The sequence below is a fragment of the Dendrobates tinctorius genome, unplaced genomic scaffold, assembly GCF_039654945.1.
Source record: "Dendrobates tinctorius isolate UK_male_01 unplaced genomic scaffold, ASM3965494v1 ptg000022l, whole genome shotgun sequence".
Classification (NCBI taxonomy): Eukaryota; Metazoa; Chordata; class Amphibia; order Anura; family Dendrobatidae; genus Dendrobates; species Dendrobates tinctorius.
Genome location: NW_027361690.1, coordinates 43,958,209 through 43,976,635, shown reverse-complemented (window position 1 = coordinate 43,976,635; position 18,427 = coordinate 43,958,209). Strand labels below are relative to the sequence as shown.

Genomic DNA, 18,427 nt, shown 5'->3' with positions numbered 1-18,427 from the left:
TGAGCTTCTCACTCACATGGGCAGTCTTGCTAAGTGACTGACAGCTTTCCTTGCGTGTCCACAAAGATGACTGTCAGTCACTGATTAGCACCGCCCCCTTGACTCCTAAACACAGAATGAGCAGAGATTTAAATGAAGCACAGGTTCTATTTATCTTTTCCCACTGACCTACTTATCAATCCGTTCCGCTTCTCCTGCTCTATAACTCACCACGCTGCCTGCAGATTGGACTGCATTTTCAATTTGACAGGTTTGCTTTAACTGGACAACCTGAGACCATTGCCAGGATCAGAAATGTAGGGCTTCTAGGAAGACGCAACACAGACCAGTGAGGACTGGCAATTGTATGTCGATCACAGTGGATATAAACCTGTAAATTCCAATTTTTCTCACCTGGTGACTAATGGCACCGTAACGCCTGGGCAATGCCTATCTGCTGGCTTCTCAGCCATGCGTCTCATCATATTTCTCCTATCTGATCCAGTGGCAGTACTTGTACTAGGCTACATGTAGTAGGTGACATGCACACGTCTCCTGTACTTGCACCCAGCTCCAGTTGCATGACAGATCTGTAAACCGATTAAACTTTTATTAAGCCTCTGATCAGCCATCTTCTCTCAGGGGTGCACTTGACAAAGTTAGCTTTTCCTATCCACTTAGCTTTTCCTAAAAACGGTGTCAAAAAGTATTCATTTTGATGAATAATGTATAGGATTTGTTTTATTTCTAGTGCATGCTGTACATATATGTAACTGGAAGACAAAATGTTCTCTTTCATAAATTATAATCTTATTACCCCGTATATGTCTGTTTGTCTAATTATTCACACCCTAGCACCATTGCACCAGAGCCAGCTGCCCTCCGCTTCACACACCGAATGACAGTGGTGGATGCAGCATATTCTCGCCAATGCTTAGCAAACAACATAACAAAAAAGATTTTTTAGGACTCCCTGATAATTACAAAAATAATTTACCTTGATTGTTTGGGTATAAGAATGGGTTATGTTGCTCCTGTAACAGTACAGCTCTGGTATTGTGCTATATAATAACAGAGTGACGGACAACTCGCTGACTTGTGTCTTGAATATAAATTAAGCATCTGCTTTTTTTCATTAGATGGGTCTGATATAGCAGCTTGGTTTCATATACTTAAATGATCACTGTTGTTTCAACACTGCATAAATCAATAGTGCAAGTGAATATAATAATTTATATATGTTATGTGGAAGGTCTGCTCACTTAGCTGCAACCCGAGGTATACACAGGAACACGTTTGGTTAAAGTCTCTGGGTGGTTTATTTGCTTCATAAACCATAAAGCCCAAACTAGTAACAGAAAACAGCCTTTCTGGCTCAAATGAAAGTAAAAAGTTCATATAAAGTTCTTCCCAGTGTGGCTTCCGCCTTCTGGCACAACACATGCGACAGCTCTCGCAGGAGCTACAGTCTGGAGGCTTCCTTCCTTCACACCATACAGACAGAGAAAAAAACTGGCTGGACATTACTTCCTCCAGCCACACCCTGGAGGTGGAGATATGGTGGGTAGGTGGCCCGCCCATCTCTGACCTACCCACCATGAAAGCCAGACCCATATAGCAACTGGATTGCTCTCATAACTGGAGGAAAATGTATGTCTTTCACATCACACAGGACAGCAGCCTTTGCGACACATATCTCCCCTGACGTAAGGCGCCAGTGACCCTGTCACGGTTATCACAGAAATTAAGTTTCTCCACTTATGAGCCACTTCCCACCTTGCATCCTGATCTCCTCATTCTCTGTGAAATACAACTCAAATTCGTCTTGCTTAAGACAACACCAGCTAACTGAGCTAGGAGGATATAGAGCCTATTAACCCCTTCGCACCAGAGCCTGTTTTTGCCTTCGTGACCAGGCCAATTTTTTCATTTCTGACCAGTGTCACTTTATTAGGTCATAACTCTAGAACGCTTCAACAGATCCTGCTGATTCTGACAATGTTTTCTCGTGACATATTGTACTTCATGATAGTGGTAAAATTTCTTAGATATGTCTTGCACTTATTTGTTAAAAAAAAATCGAAATTTGTCAAAAATTTAGAAAATTTTGCAATTTTCAAACTTTTAATTTTTATGCCCTTAAATCAGAGAGTGATATCGCACAAAATAGTTAATAAATAACATTTCCCACATGTCTACTTTACATCTGCACAATTTTGGAAACATAATTTTTTTTGTTAGGAAGTTATAAGGGTTAAAAGTTGACCAGCGATTTCTCATTTTTACAAAATTTACAACACCATTTTTTTAGGGACCACCTCACATTTGAAGTGAGTTTGGGGGGTCAATATGACAGAAAATACCCAAAAGTGACACCATTCTAAAAACTGCACCTCTCAATGTACTCAAAACCACATTCAAGAAGTTTATTAACCCTTCAGGTGCTTCGCATGAATGAATGGAATATGGAAGGAAAAAATAAACATTTAACTTTTTTCACAAACATTTTACTTCAGAACCATTTTTTTTTTATTTTCACAAGTGTAAAAAGAGAAAATTAACCACAAAATTTTTTGTGCAATTTCTCCTGAATACGCCGATGTGGGGCTAAACCACAGTTTGGGCACACGGCAGAGCTCAGAAAGGAAGGAGTGCCGTTTGACTTTTCAATGCAGAATTGGCTGGAATTGAGATCGGACGCCATGTCGCAATTGGAGAGCCCCCACATGTGACCCCATTTTGGAAACTAGACCCCTTAAGGAACATATCTAGATGTGTCGTGAGCACTTCGAACCCCCAAGTGCTTCATAGAAGTTTACAACGTACAGTTGTGGCCAAAAGTATTGACACCCCTGCAATTCTGTCAGATAATACTCAGTTTCTTCCTGAAAATGATTGCAAACACAAATTCTTTGGTATTATTATCTTCATTTAATTTGTCTTAAATGAAAAAACACAAAAAGAATTGTCCTAAAGCCAAATTGGATATAATTCCACACCAAACATAAAAAAGAGGGTGGACAAAAGTATTGGCACTGTTCGAAAAATCATGTGATGCTTCTCTAATTTGTGTAATTAACAGCACCTGTAACTTACCTGTGGCCCCTAACAGGTGTTGGCAATAACTAAATCACACTTGCAGCCAGTTGACATGGATTAAAGTTGACTCAACCTCTGTCCTGTGTCCTTGTGTGTACCACATTGAGCATGGAGAAAAGAAAGAAGACCAAAGAACTGTCTGAGGACTTGAGAAACCAAATTGTGAGGAAGCATGAGCAATCTCAAGGCTACAAGTCCATCTCCAAAGGGGAGATATTGCAGGGGTGTCAATAATTTTGGCCACAACTGTAGAGCCATGAAAATAAAAAAAATTTTTTTTTCCGCAAAAATGATCTTTTATCCCCCAATTTTTTTATTTTGCCAAGGGTAAGAGGAGAAATTGGACCCCAAAAGTTGTTGTCCAATTTGTCCTGAGTATGTTGGTACCCCATATGTGGGAGAAAACTACTGTTTGGGCATACGGTGGGGCTCGGAAGGGAAGTAGTAACGTTCTGGAATGCAGACTTTGATGGAATGGTCTGCAAGCGTCATGTTGCGTTTGCAGAGCCCCTAATGTGCCTAAACAGTGGAAACCCCCAATTCTAATTCCAACCCTAACCCCAACACACCCCTAACCCTAATCCCAACCCTAACCATAACCCTAACCACAAACCTAACACCAACACACCCATAACCCTAATCCCAACCCTAGCCTTAACCCTAGCCCTAACCCTAGCCTGAACCCTAACCCTAGCCTAACGCCACTTCTCCTCTGATCTCACACTGACAGATGATCAGAGGAGAAGCAGCGTTACTGTGTGACAAGATCACTGCCTGGCACTGCTGTGCCAGGCAGCGATCAGCTGTGCCAGGCAGCGATCTAGTCACACAGTAACGCTGCTTCTCCTCTGATCATCTGTCAGTGTGAGATCAGAGGAGAAGTTACATTTCAATGAGTGAGATCGCCGGGAAACAAGCAGCTTTCCCAGCGAGCTCTCTCATTGGCTGCTGTGACACTGACGTCATCAGGACCTGAACCAATCAGGTCTCGATGACGTCGGGGGTCCCAACATGCATTGTGTACCGGGATCCCCGCGTTATAAGGTATGTGGGGGTCCCGGGGGGCACAAAACTGCCGACAGTAGATAAACGTCGGCCCTGCACAAAGCCCAGTTGGCGGTCGGGAAGAGGTTAAAGTCTATGGAGGAGTACAAGTGAGGCACAGGCAGAGAGGCACAGCAAAGCTGGATTCACTGCAACACTGCTCAGTACTATTGTATGATCTTCTCCATACTGCCACTTGTTTTTGTGTGCTGCATGGAGAAAGAAGAGAGGAAATCCCTCCCATCGTTAAGCCTGGAGAGAGGAAAAACTGGTAAAATGCGCAGGATCTGAACTCTGAAATGACCCCTAGTTGTTGAGAAGCTGAGCCTGGGAGGTGGTTTCTAAAGTAGTATAAAACGGCAGTTTTTGTTTTTCTCTGGCCGCAGCAATCTCTAGATTAATAACATAATTTTAAGACAAATGAAAGTAAAATTGAGCAATATTTTTAATTTTGGCATTGAAATTGTGCATGATTTTACTACGGTTTTTATGCGCCTTTGGTGTTTTTTTTATGTACACTCATTTTTATCTCATTGGGGAAAAGCTGCAGTAAAACATTGAAAGAATTACATGCTGTGGTTTTAAAAACCTCACCATAGTTAAAACACCACTATTTTTCTTTTTCACCGCTGGAGTGGTGCTTTAAACCTAATTCCTTTGCCCCGGTCTTATACTTATGTTCTGGCGTTTTACCCATTTTTCGGCGCTGCTCCGTTCCCACGGCGCCATCTTGTGAGCGCAGCTTCTGACTAGTCGGAACTCAGAAGCTACGTCACAAGCTCTCAATGCAAGTCTATGAGAGCAAGAATTAGGGTGTCACAGGCTTACATTGCTTAGTGACCTCAAACTCGCTCCATGAAACACTAGAGCAGCCTTCAGGTCAAAAACCACTGGAGACCAACCGGAGTGGCGGCGACAGAATGTGAGTGTGAGGGTAGGGGTTTTAGATTTGAACCACCACTCTAGCAGTAAAGTAAAAAAAAAATGAAGCACACCTGCACAATGCATCCTTTTTTTCTAGTCTAGAAAACACCTTTCAAGTTTCAGCAAATAAAGCTTATTGTCATACAAAACATCCAGCAGTTCACTGTCCATATTGGTTACTTATGGTTTTCACAATCTTTGCTTACCATCATTATATGGGGATCCTGATTGAATCTGCCCCGGTTGTTATGATTGGGTCACCGAGGAGGAAAACAAGACCAAGCTAAGCCACAGAAAACCAGAGAGGTTGGTAACTAAGTGGATTGCAGACCCCTGATCCTATCCACACAACTAGCAGTAGCCGTGGAGCGTACCTACGATGATTCTAGACGCCTCGACACAGCCGGAGAACTAAATGAGCCTAAAGCAAGAAAAGGGGAAATCTAAACTGCCCCAGATTAGACTCCAAAGGAATAGATAGCCCCCAAACATATATTGTCGGTGAGACAAGATGAAAACACAAACACAGGTAGGAAAATAGGCTGAGCAAACGATGGGGCCCACACTAACTAGAAAGGAAAGGAAAGACACTGTCTGCAATCACGCAAAAAACCCTGCAAAAATGTCCAACACTTCTGATAGCAAAAAACTCTGAAGTCACTAGACTTCACCCACTATATTAGCACTCTGGCATATTCTGAAAGCAGAGCAAAAAGAGGCCAATCTAATAAGGGACAAAAAACAAACTGGCACAAACAGTAATATAAGGATGGAAATTCAGCACAGCCCCAGCCGGGGCTGGCTGACCACACAAAACTGAATAGACAAAACCAAATCAAATGTGAACAATAGCAAAGAACACTTAGCTTGAGCATGCAGAGACTGAACTGGAAACTAAGACCTCAGGAGGCAGGAAAAATCACCAGCAGGGATAGAGAGAGTTGGCTGTCTTAAATCCAGTTAGAGACTCCAGATGTCCAATCGTTGTCCTCATTATCAGGTGGCAGGCCTCTGTCAATTAGATCAGCTCCATTACCTCCTGTAACCACCAGAGGGAGCCCAGAAAGAGAACTCGCGACCCCTCTGTCAATACAACCAGCACCACTACCTTCACTATCAACCAGAGGTAGGCCAGAAAGTGAATTCACAACACCCGGTCTTTTGATGCTCACACAGGTATGCAGCTCAGCTAGTTACAGGTCAGTGTATTAGAGCTCTGCTAAATCTCCGCACTAAGATTACTTTAATGTAAAGTACAAAGTATCTATGATCTTCATTTTCATGTAAGCAGAATTCTAGGAATGATTGTCACCTTCCCACTCATTTTGCCTGCAGCCCAGAGCAGACAGATACAGGACGGAGGTGAATATGGTTACATGAGGAGGGGGTTACCTGGTCTTCACCATTAGTCACAAATCCATCATGTCAGCCTAGATGTAACATTTTCAAAGAGAATATAACAATTTTGCAACTAGGGTCAATGTTTCTCATATGGGGGACCTCATTAGTATCGGCGCCAATCTAATATCTTACTGACATCTAAAGCCTATTACTGGACCCTTGGAATTAACAAATATCCAGGGATAATATCTGGAACGCTGTGTCTTTTCCTTACAGATCCCTTTTCCATTACACCAGCCGCCTTCTTTAGGAGTCCAATAGGTTGTGCAGGGTTTTCTTACAATTAAAGCAGCTGTTAATATTTGTGTCCTGACTCATTGAAAATTAATATGTGCTAGAATTACTGTGCGGAGGACTATGTATCTCCCCATCTGTCATGTTCTTTGGGAAAGATCAAAAGCCGTGCTCTTCTTCAGCTCTTCCTGTCCTGTAGATAAGTGCTCTACTGCAGTTCTTACTGTCCTTTAGATCAGTGGTCCCCAACCTTTTTTGCACCAGGGACCGGCTTCAAGCAAGACCATTTTTCCGTGGCCGGGTGGGGCACGGGCAGGGCTTTGGTCATATGAAGGCGGGGTGTATATAATACGATGGGCCCACACCTACAATTCCCCATATTTAGTATGATGGCTCCACACCTGTAATCCCCCAATATAAAGTATGATGGCTCCACACTTGTAATCTCCCATATACAGTATGATGGCCCCACACATATACACAGTATATAGCTTACCTCAGGGATGCTCACCTACACAATATACATCTCTGGTTACAGTATATAGCTCTGTTCACAGTATATAGCTCAGGACGGGGTTGCTCACCTATACAGCTCTGGTTAAAGTATATAGCTTAGCTCAGGGATGCTCACCTACACAATATACAGCTCTGTTCACAGTATATAGCTCAGGACGGAGATACTCACACAATATACAGCTTTGTTCACAGTATATAGCTCAAGACGGGAATGGTCGCCTACACAGTTCTGTTCACAGTATATAGCTTAGGTCAGGGATGCTCACCTGCACAGCTCTGGTTACAGTATATAGCTCAAGTAGCTCAGGTTGGGAATGCTCGCATATATATACAGCATACAGCAGCTATCGCAGGCGCACGAGTCCGTACTGACTGAGCGCGGTCCAGAATGTGCGCCTTCCACATTCTAAGCCTGCCTCACGCTGCCCTGATGAACCAATCAGCATCAGGCCAATTGCAGCCTGGCAGCCAATCAAAGCACGGAGCTGCAGAGCCAATGCAGCGGCGCGGATGGCAAAAAAACCCCCGCGGACCGGTGGTTGGGGACCCCCAGTTTTAGATAGATGCTCTACTGCAGTTCTTACAGTCCTTTAGATAGGGGCTCTACTGCAGCTCTTCCTGTCCTGTAGATAGGCTCTCTACTGTAAATTTTTCCTGGCCTGTAGATAGGCGCTCAACTGTATTTTTTTCTGTCCTGAAGATAGGTGCTCTACTGCAGCTCTTCCAGTCAAGTAGCCACTGTATGTGTTCTACTGTAGTTTTTTCTGGCCTCCAGATAGTGCTCTACTGCAGTTCTTCCAGGCCTGTATATGGTTGCTCTGCTCTAGTTCTTCCTGGCCTGCAGATAGGTGCTCAACTATAGTTCCTCCTGTTCTGTAGATAGTTGCTCTACTGTAGTTCTTCCTGTTCTGTAGATACAGTAGGTGCTCTCCTCTAGCTCTTCCTGTTCTGTAGATAGGTGCTCTACTGTATTTCCTCCTGGTCTGTAGATAGGTGCTCTATTGTAGTTCTTCCCGTTCTGTAGATAGGTGCTCTCCTCTAGTTCTTCCTGGTCTGTAGATAGGTGCTCTACTGCAGTTCTTCCTGTTCTGTAGATAGGTGCTCTTCTGCAGTTCTTCCTGTTCTGTAGATAAGTGTTCTCCTAGTTCTTACTGGTCTGTAGATAGGTACTCTACTGCAGTTCTTACTGGTCTGTAGATAGGTGCTCTCCTCTAGTTCTTCCTGGTCTGTAGATAGGTACTCTACTGCAGTTCTTCCTGTTCTGTAGATAGGTGCTCTACTCTAGTTCTTCCTGTTCTGTAGATAGGTGCTCTACTGTAGTTCTTCCTGTTCTGTAGATAGGTGCTCTCCTCTAGTTCTTCCTGGTCTGTAGATAGGTGCTCTACTGTAGTTCCTCCTGGTCTGTAGATAGGTGCTCTCCTCTAGTTCTTCCTGGTCTGTAGATAGGTGCTCTACTGTAGTTCCTCCTGGTCTGTCGATAGGTGCTCTACTGTAGTTCCTCCTGGTCTGTAGATAGGTGCTCTCCTCTAGTTCCCCCTGGTCTGTAGATAGGTGCTGTACTGTAGATCCTCCTGGTCTGTAGATAGGTGCTCTACTGCAGTTCATCCTGGTCTGTAGATAGGTGCTCTCCTCTAGTTCTTCCTGGTCTGTACATACGTGCTCTACTGCAGTTCTTCCTGGTCTGTAGATAGGTGCTCTACTGCAGTTCCTCCTGGTCTCTAGATAGTTACATTGTATTTAGGTATTGGGTATCTAATGTGTGTAATAGGTATAGATATCCTTTGTAGTCACACTTGGGTAATAGAATTCTGATAAAAAAAGAGTATTATTGACCAATTCTTATCACTCTGGAGAATGAGCACTATTACAGTTTACAAATATACTGTAGGTCAAAATGTGACTGACTGATAATAAAGATGGTAATTTTCTTGAGATAGTGTTAGTGCCAATAATGTCTGTAAAGCGCTGTGGAATTAATGGCGCTATATAAATGAGTAAAATAAATAAAATACATTTTTACATTCTGCTCTTTCTCCACAGGGAGGGCGTGCCATTCTGATGGTATGTAATATGGAACGGTTCACTGACTTTGGCACACAGACGGATGCCGTGGTGGTGTTGTCTCTAGCACAAGCTGCTGTTTTAGGCCTTGTATCAGATAATGAGCTTTTTGGAGCCACAATCAGCCCAAGTGGCATTTTCCCTGCATCCAGGAGTGACTTCTCAGATCATGGACCTATTGAGGCTGAGCAACCAGAAGGTGACAATTATCTAAACACTGGGGCAAAGGTTGCAGCTGAACCACTAGAAGATGATCCTTTGGATTCAGAAAAGCATCCAAAACGGAAGAAACGGCTTCCAGTTAGAGTGATTCCAAAAATTAAATGTGAAAAGCCTGAAGAGGAGATAGATGCTAGTGAAATCTGCCAGGTCACAATAGGAGCCAAGAATGAAGAAGATGAAAATGAAGAAATGGCTTCACAAGATACTCAGGAGCAGTCTAGCGACGACACTGTACAAAACTCTTCTATGAAAATGATTGACCTCAGTACGTTCCATAGAAAGCCAAAGAGGTTTCGTCACTTTAGAGAAAGGCGTCGCCCTGATGTGGGATCTGAATTTCGACGCGTATTACAGCACCCTGTGCAGAATTCCTACCCTCTTCCTTCTATGCCAATGATCCCTGGAAACTCCAGCTTGGACAGTATGCAAAGGCAGCAAAAATTTAGGCCCAGCTTAATGCAGCCTGGTGATGCTAGAAGCCCAATAGTTGGATCACCCAAGACAGAGAACGTGCAAAGCTTTATTTGGCCTGAACCCAATGAACATGAAACGGAAACCGCTGATACTATTGAGCGCAACAAAAAGGCTCAGTTGGATAGACTGGATATAAATGTACAGATTGATGATTCTTACCTGGTGGAGGCGGGTGATCGTCAGAAGCGGTGGCAATGCCGGATGTGCGAGAAGTCCTATACCTCAAAATACAACCTGGTCACGCATATCCTGGGGCACAGCGGTATCAAACCCCATTCGTGCCCACACTGCAACAAACTCTTCAAACAGCCAAGTCATTTACAAACTCATCTCCTCACACACCAAGGGACACGGCCACACAAGTGTGAGGTGTGCAACAAAGCTTTTACACAGACCAGCCACCTAAAGAGACACATGCTGCTCCATACGGATATCAAACCCTACAGCTGCCGCTTTTGTGGTCGTGGCTTTGCCTACCCCAGCGAACTCAAAGCTCATGAAGTAAAGCATGAAAATGGCCGATGCCATGTCTGTGTTGAATGTGGATTGGACTTTGCTACATTAACACAGTTGAAGCGACACATCTCCTCTCACCAAGGACCCACAATGTACCAGTGTATGGAGTGCAACAAGTCCTTCCACTATCGCAGTCAGCTCCAGAACCATATGCTGAAGCATCAGAACGTGCGGCCATTTGTCTGTAAGGAGTGTGGCATGGAGTTCAGCCAAATCCATCATCTCAAGCAGCATTCACTTACACACAAGGTATTCTGTTCACACGGCCATAATACTAAATATTGAAATGTATATATTTCCCAGTTTTTATAGTGTTTCAGGCATCCTCGCATAAGTTATACCCATGCTCACTCCTCAACATTGAAATTGCAACACCAAGTTGTAAAATTATGGAAACCACAGGATGGATAGACATGTTAATGACATGCGAATGATAAAAAATGGAGCAAAATTTGCAAAATATCTTGATTTAGTCAGTATTGAGTATGAGCGCCATATGTAGAATTACACACAATAACACACATTGGCTGATATCAGTAAGGCTATTAATGGATGTCTGAGGAATGTGATGTCACGCTGAATGCTTTTGGAAAAATCATCAAGATCCACCGCTGGCAGCCAGTGACGTCCCAAATTTTCTTGATGAGAGATAATTTCCGGAGATGCTGCAGGACTAGGTAGCATGTTTAGGCCACACAGGCTGTTCACAATAAGCAATAAGCGCTATGGCGTTGTTGATTTAAAAACGGCTTGCGGTACACATTTATGCACCCTTGTGAAGGCCTTTTCATGGTGCTTCACATGTGGTCTTCAGATCAACTTCCAGCTATAATTGTGTCCAAGATAAAAACAGGACTCATCACTGAAGAGGATGTACCTACATTCCAGCCACCATTGTTGTCTTGCTCTGCACCATGATAGCTTTTAACACTAGTGGCATGAGATCATTGGAACACCTGTAGCTGGATGTCTGTCTGGTATCACAATGTCATGCAAATACCCTTTGATGCTTTGTACAAACACTGTTTGATGTGTTAGGCTTAGTATATAACTCCTCTAGTCTTCATTCCAGGTACACTGACAACTTGGCATTCCAATGGTTTGGTCATGGAACCAATGGTATGACTGTCCCAGGAGCCATTTTTCCATATGACAATGCCAGGCCATATGTAGCCTGTGCTACTGTGAGCAGCCTGTGTGACCTCAATGTGTTATGCTGGCCTTTAATGTCTCTGGTCTTGCTTCCCATCAAGCACATCTGGAACATCATTGGTCGGCAATTGCAAAGGAAGCTGCCAGCAGCGGATCTTGATGATTTGCAATTGCATATAGTGTGGAGGAACATTGAGCTGTTTAGAAAATGTTTCTATTTTTTCTCCATTTGCATATCATTAACATGGATATCGATCCTGTCATTTCCATAATTGTACTTTTCCATTGCAACTTCAATGTTTCGGAGTTTGCTACTACAAGGACCAAGAGCAGCAGACCAGAAGCTTGTGTACTTCTTATATTTGACATATAGTGCAATGCTGAATTTGTCTTCAGGGGAACACCCATGGAATCTGAAATAAACATATAACCATTAGCCAATCGCCCAGCATGTCTTATATGATATTCTGTAAATATTTAGGAACTGTCTGGTATCCCTCTTAACCCATGTTTATAGAGCATTGGTTTATATGTTAGATATTTGGCTAGCAACAGAGCTCTTATGTCTATTTTCCTAGGAAATGCCTCCGGTTTTTGTTCTCTTTGGTGGTTCAGCTTCCTTCTCTCTTGTTGTCTGGCTCTCTCTAGTGTCCAGTAGAGGAAACACATAATCAGTATCTACCCCTATGATTTAGGAGATATTGGGAATGTCTGCAATAGCTGGGATTGTAACATTGGGGCAAATGAAGGTGGGGTTTCAGCGTCAGGGCCACTTTGAAAGGGAGGCAGCCAGCCAGGCTATTCCGGTGAGACACAGAACAAACCTTCCTATGTAATCTTTAGGCGTAGCCTTCCACCCTTGTATCTTCCTTCTTTCAAAATGTATTTTGGGATTTCTCACAACAATTTTGAAAAACAGCTAGTTTATAGGGTGCAGATCTTTGCTCTTTTGTCTGGCGCAGTGTAGGGCGAATGTCTAGATTTCAGTGGAGGTATGCTATAATGTCATTCTCACCCCTCTTTGTGTTACGGTGGTCCACAAGCAGAGTTGTAGGCTGCTGGACCCTGACTAGAGAGCTGTGTTACCTCCTGTTATATATGTAGAACTGATAAATGGAAGGAAAGTAATGAATAGATAAGTGCGCCCATGGGGTCATTTTTATATTCATTTCTCCTGTAGATCCTCTATTTTGTGGGTCATGTTTAGAAATGTACCAGTCTAGAATTTCGGATTTCCTGTTTAGCTTATGTTTTCGGACAATCTTTAGGGATTTGTGATCTTGAAATCCAGAAGAAAGTGCCATAAATTCTTGGAACCTGTAATGCTGCAGAAGGAAGAGAGCTATCTAACCAGCATGGATGGGTGAGGGTGGTACATCACCGTGGTCTACTACCGTAATTGGATTTGTTATGGTCCCTAACTCCCAATGATACATTTATCTATATGACTGTGATGTAGCCACCCAGACAGCAGGACTTTGTGTAGGTGATTATCCTTGTATCTAGATTCAGCACGAGCGGTGTTGGTTATTGACCACTACCCATATGCTTTATATAGTCATCGATGCCAGAATACACCCAAGTCACTATTGTAAGAGACTGGCACGTGCTGCAGCATTTCTTCATGTCACTTATTCATTGTGACCATGAATCAATGTCATTTATAATCTGTGTTTTCTGTTTATTCCAGGGAGTAAAGGAGTTTAAATGTGAGGTATGTGGGCGGGAATTCACTCTGCATGCCAACATGAAGCGCCACATGCTGATACATGCCAGTGTTCGCCCATTCCAGTGCCATATCTGCTTTAAGACCTTTGTACAGAAGCAAACGCTGAAGACCCATATGATAGTGCACTCCCCTGTGAAGCCGTTCAAATGCAAGGTACAAGCCAGGCTGAGCAGTGGCCCATTGCTGGCCAACGATGGAACAGTTTACTGTTTCAATGTCAAGGGAATTTGCCTAATCGCTTTTACAATATTTTATTGCTCGTATGTAGAGTCTTCTCTTTCAGAGCTGATCAGAAGCCTTAAATGGGATCTGTATTTTAAATAAGCTTTGTGTAATTCAATAAGTGAATATAAGAAACTTTACTAAATCCTTTCTCCATATATGAGCCACTTCTTCCCCTCTGCCTTCTGAACTCACCTTCTATTTTGCAAAGTTCAAATCTGTCTTGCTGAAGATGAGATTGAATGCCAGCACAGTATGATGTCCGGATACACAGCCTACACTCCCTGACAGAAGTTATGTCGCTTATCCATGTTATGTAAATAAAAGCTTATAACCTGACGTTAAAGTCATCCATTGGTTGCATAAATTATTCTTTTGAAAGCTGAATAAATTGGCATCAATGCAGAAATATTGATCATTTAATGGACACAGAATGGTCAGATTTTGGCAAGACAAAAGTTTTGTCAGCCACAGAAAGTAATGTGATATTCAAACAAATAGTTTACTTAAAATACAAATATACGTTGCATAACATTGGTGAATGTTGTGGTGCTATTAGAGTCATATTTAATATTTTGTGTGACTTCCATGATCTTGAAGGACTGCATCCATGCGGTTCAACAATGATTCATACAATTTATTAATGAAGTCATCAGGAATAGCAAATAATGCTGTCTTACATGCCTCTCAGAGTTCATCTAGATTCTTTGGTTTTGTCTTCCAAGCTTCGTCTTTCATCCTACCCCAAACATGCTCAATGATCTTCATGTCTGGTGACTGGGCTGGCCAGTCCTTGAGCATCTTGATCTTTTTTGCCTGGAGGAACTTTGTTGTAGAGATGGATGTATGAGATGGAGCACCATTCTGCTGCAGAATTTGACCCCTTTTATGACTTCGAATATAAGAGGTAGTTAATACTTCTTGATATTTTAGGCTATTGATATTGCCTTCCACCTTGCAAATGTTTCGCACACCCCCATACTGAATGTAACCCCAGACCATGATCTTTCCACCACCAAATTTAACTCTTTTCTGTGTGTATTTTGGATCCATATGGGCTCCAGTAGGTCTCCTGCAGTATTTGCGGTGGCTGTGGTGTAATTCTACTGAAGATTCATTAGAGAAATCCACCTTCTGCCACTTTTCCAGCGTCCATCTGTTTAGCAGGCTGTGGGACTTTGCAAATGCCACACTTTTTTTATTTGCCTTTTGTTTAGTGCTGACTTCTGGGCACTGATTCGACCATGGAGGCCATTTCGAGACAAAATCCTACAAACTGTTCTAGTTGACACAGGGACTTGAGGTGACCAGGCCTGTTGGAGCTCTGCTGCAGTGGAAGAGGGGCTTGCTTTGGATTTTCTAACCAACAAACGTTTCTCCTGAGCAGTTGTCTTGCAGGGTCTGCCGGACCTGGGCTTGTCAAACACATCTCCAGTCTCTTCAAATCTTTTTTTAATTCTTTGTACTTGACGCTGAGACACATTAAAGGTGCCAGCCACCTCTGCAGTGGATCTGGTCTTCAGCCTCTTGATAATCCAGGTGGATTTTTGGCATGTTGTCAGAGCTCAAGTTCAGGGCCGGCTCCAGGTTTTTGAGGGCCCCGACTGAAGGAGTCTCAGTTGGCCCCCCCTTTAACACATACCACGATTCATGCCGTGTGGCATACATGGTGCCAGCCAAAAACGGACTTGTCTCCGTGTGGATCACACGGACACGCATGTGATCCACACGGACACGCTCTGTGGCAAAACACGTTCATGTGAAGGAGGCTATTGATTAGTAATTTACGTATGAAAGTAAGATGAGAAAGAGAGAAAGAAAGAACAGACAGAAAGAAAGAAGGGAAAGAAAGGAAGAGCAGAGAGAAAGAGAACAGAGGGAAAGAAAGATTAGTGAGAGAAAGAGGGGAAAGAAATAAAGAAAGAACAGAGAAAGAAACAACAGAGAGAGAAAGAAAGAACAGAGAGAGAAAAAAGAAAGAGAGGAAAGAAAGAAAGAACAGAGAGGTAGAGAGAAAGAAAGCGGGAAAGGAACAGAGAGAAAGAAAGAGGGGAAAGAAAGAACAGAGAGAGAAAGAAAGAAGGGAAATAAAGTGAAAGAAAGAACAGAGAGAGAAAGAAAGCAAGAACAGCGAAAGAAAGAGGGGAAAGAAAGAACAAAGAGAAAGAAAGGGAAAGAAAGAACAGAGAGAGAAAGAGAGGGGAAAGAAAAAGAACAGAGAAAGAAAGAGTGGGCAAAAAAAAACAAAGAGAGAAAGAAAGAGGGGGAAAAAGAATAGAGAGGGAGAGAGAAAGAGGGGAAAGAAAAAAGAACAGAGAGAGAAAGAGTGGACAGAAAAAATAATACAGAGAGAGAAAAAAGAAAGAGAGGAAAGAAAGAACAGAGGTAGAGAGAAAGAAAGAGGGAAAGGAACAGAGAGAAAGAAAGAGGGGAAAGAAAGAAAACAGAGAGAAAGAAAGAGGGGAAAGAAAGTGAAAGAAAGAACAGAGAGAGAAAGAAAAAGAAAGAACAGCGAAAGAAAAAGAAAGGGGAAAGAAAGAACAAAGAGAGAGAAAGAAAGAGAAAGAAAGAAAGAGAAAGAAGGGAAAGAAAGAACAGAGAGAGAAAGAGAGGGGAAAGAAAAAGAACAGAGAAAGAAAGAGTGGGCAAAAAAAACAGAAAGAGAGAAAGAAAGAGGGTTAAAAAGAATAGAGAGGGAGAGAGAAAGAGGGGAAAGAAATAAAGAACAGAGAGAGAAAGAAAGAGTGGACAGAATAGATAACAGAGAGAGAAAAAAGAAAGTGGGGAAAGAAAGAAAGAACAGAGTGGTAGAGAGAAAGAAAGATGGGAAGGAACAGGGAGAGAAAGAACAGAGAAAGAAAGAACAGAGAGAGAGAAAGATGGGAAAGAAAGAAAGAACAGAGAGAGAAAGGACAGAGAGAAAGAAAGAAGGGAAAGAAAACAGAAAGGACGAACAGAGAGAGAGAAAGAAAGAACAGAGGGAAAGAAAGAAAGATTAATGAGAAAAAGAAAGCGGGGAAAGAAAGAACAGAGAGAGAAAGATAGATGGGAAAGAAAGAACAGAGAGAGAAAGAGGGGAAAGAAAGAGAACAGAGAGAGAAAGAAAGAACAGAGAGCGAAAGAAAGAACAGAGAAAGAAAGAACAGAGAGAAAGAAAAAAAAGATTAGAGAGAAAGAAAGAAACAGAGAGAGAAAGAAATATTCTATAAAGATACCATAGCAGCCCGGCTCCCGTTGTAGTGCTCACCTGAGCCTCCCGTTGCAGGACATATCATGATCCGCTCACATGGCCGGCATCCCCGATTCCAAGGCGATCCCACTGTTCGCGCTGTCAGAGGAGGACACGGTGATGGATCTCTGAAGCATTCCCTGAAGTGCTTCCTTGGTTCCGTCAAAATCTCCTCCCGAAATTACCTCATTTCCGATCAGCATTCAGCACGTCACTTCCGGTAGAACGTCACGTGCGAGTTTTAAAGTACTCCTTGGGGCTCCGCCATGTACTCCTGTGTCCGCGGGGAAAGTAAACTCCCGGCTGGAGCAGTCTCTCTCTCAAAATTGGGACTGTCCCGCTGGATCCGGGACGGTTGGGAGGTATGAATGCTCCCCACCATACCCCTCAGACACACACGGTTCCGATTTGTATGCCTCGTACACACACGGCTCCGCTCCGTACACCTTGTACATACATGGCTCTGCTCCGTACACACACGGCTCCGCTCCATACACACGTGGCTTCATTCCGTACACCCCGGCTCTGCTTCTCTCTGTAAACACACGGCTCAGATCCGTACACTTTGTATACACAGGGCTCTGTTCAGTACACCTCGTACACACACGGCTCCGCTCCGTACACCTCGTACACACATGGCTCTGCTCCGTACACCTCGTACACATCTGACTCCGCTCCGTACACCTCGTACACATGCGGCTCCGCTCCGTACACCTCGTACACATCCTTTTGCGCTCCGTACTCCTCGTACACATCCTTCTTCGCTCTGTACACCTTGTACACATTTGTCTCTGCTCCGGAGCGGAGCCGCGTGTGTACGAGGTGTACGCACACCTCGTACACACGCGGCTACGCTCCCTACACCTCGTACACATGCGGCTACGCTCCCCACACCTCGTACACACGCTGCTACGCTCCCCACACCTCGTACACGTGGCTCCGCTCCGTACACCCGCGGCACCGCTCCGCACACCTCGTACACACGTGGCTCCGCTCCGCACACCTCGTAACACACCCCACACGGCTCCCCTCTGTACACCTCGTACACACACGGCTACACTCCGATACACCTCGTACACACACGGCTCCGCTCCATACACCTAGTACACACATGGCTCCGCTCTGTACACCTTGTACACACACTGCTCCACTCCGCACACCTCGTACACACACGGCTCCACTCCATACACCTCGTACACACATGGCTCTGCTCTGTGCACCTTGCACACACATGGCTCCGCTCTGTACACCTCGTACACACACCTCCACTCCGTACACTTCGTACACACACGGCTACACTCCGATACACGTCGTACACATACGGCTCCGCTCCATACACCTAGTACACACATGGCTCCGCTCTGTACACCTTGTACACACACTGCTCCACTCCGCACACCTCGTACACACACGGCTCCACTCCATACACCTCGTACACACATGGCTACGCTCCCTACACCTCGTACACATGCGGCTACGCTCCCCACACCTCGTACACACGCTGCTACGCTCCCCACACCTCGTACACGTTGCTCTGCTCTACACCCGCGGCACCGCTCCGCCCACCTCGTACACACGTGGCTCCGCTCCGCACACCTCGTACACACACCCCACACGGCTCCTCT

The 18,427-nt window shown here is 44.0% G+C and overlaps 1 protein-coding gene across 2 annotated transcripts in view; it reads left to right on the top strand.

Moving 5' to 3' along the window:
* ZNF710 (zinc finger protein 710) overlaps window positions 1–18,427 on the top strand; it is an 85,254-nt gene that overhangs the window by 59,502 nt on the left and 7,325 nt on the right. For both annotated transcript variants that reach the window (XM_073568654.1, XM_073568655.1), the window contains 2 exons: window positions 9,238–10,719; window positions 13,313–13,504. In XM_073568654.1, coding sequence (XP_073424755.1) covers window positions 9,256–10,719; window positions 13,313–13,504 — 1,656 coding nt within the window. In that variant the 5' untranslated portion in view covers window positions 9,238–9,255. The remainder of the gene's footprint in view (window positions 1–9,237; window positions 10,720–13,312; window positions 13,505–18,427) is intronic.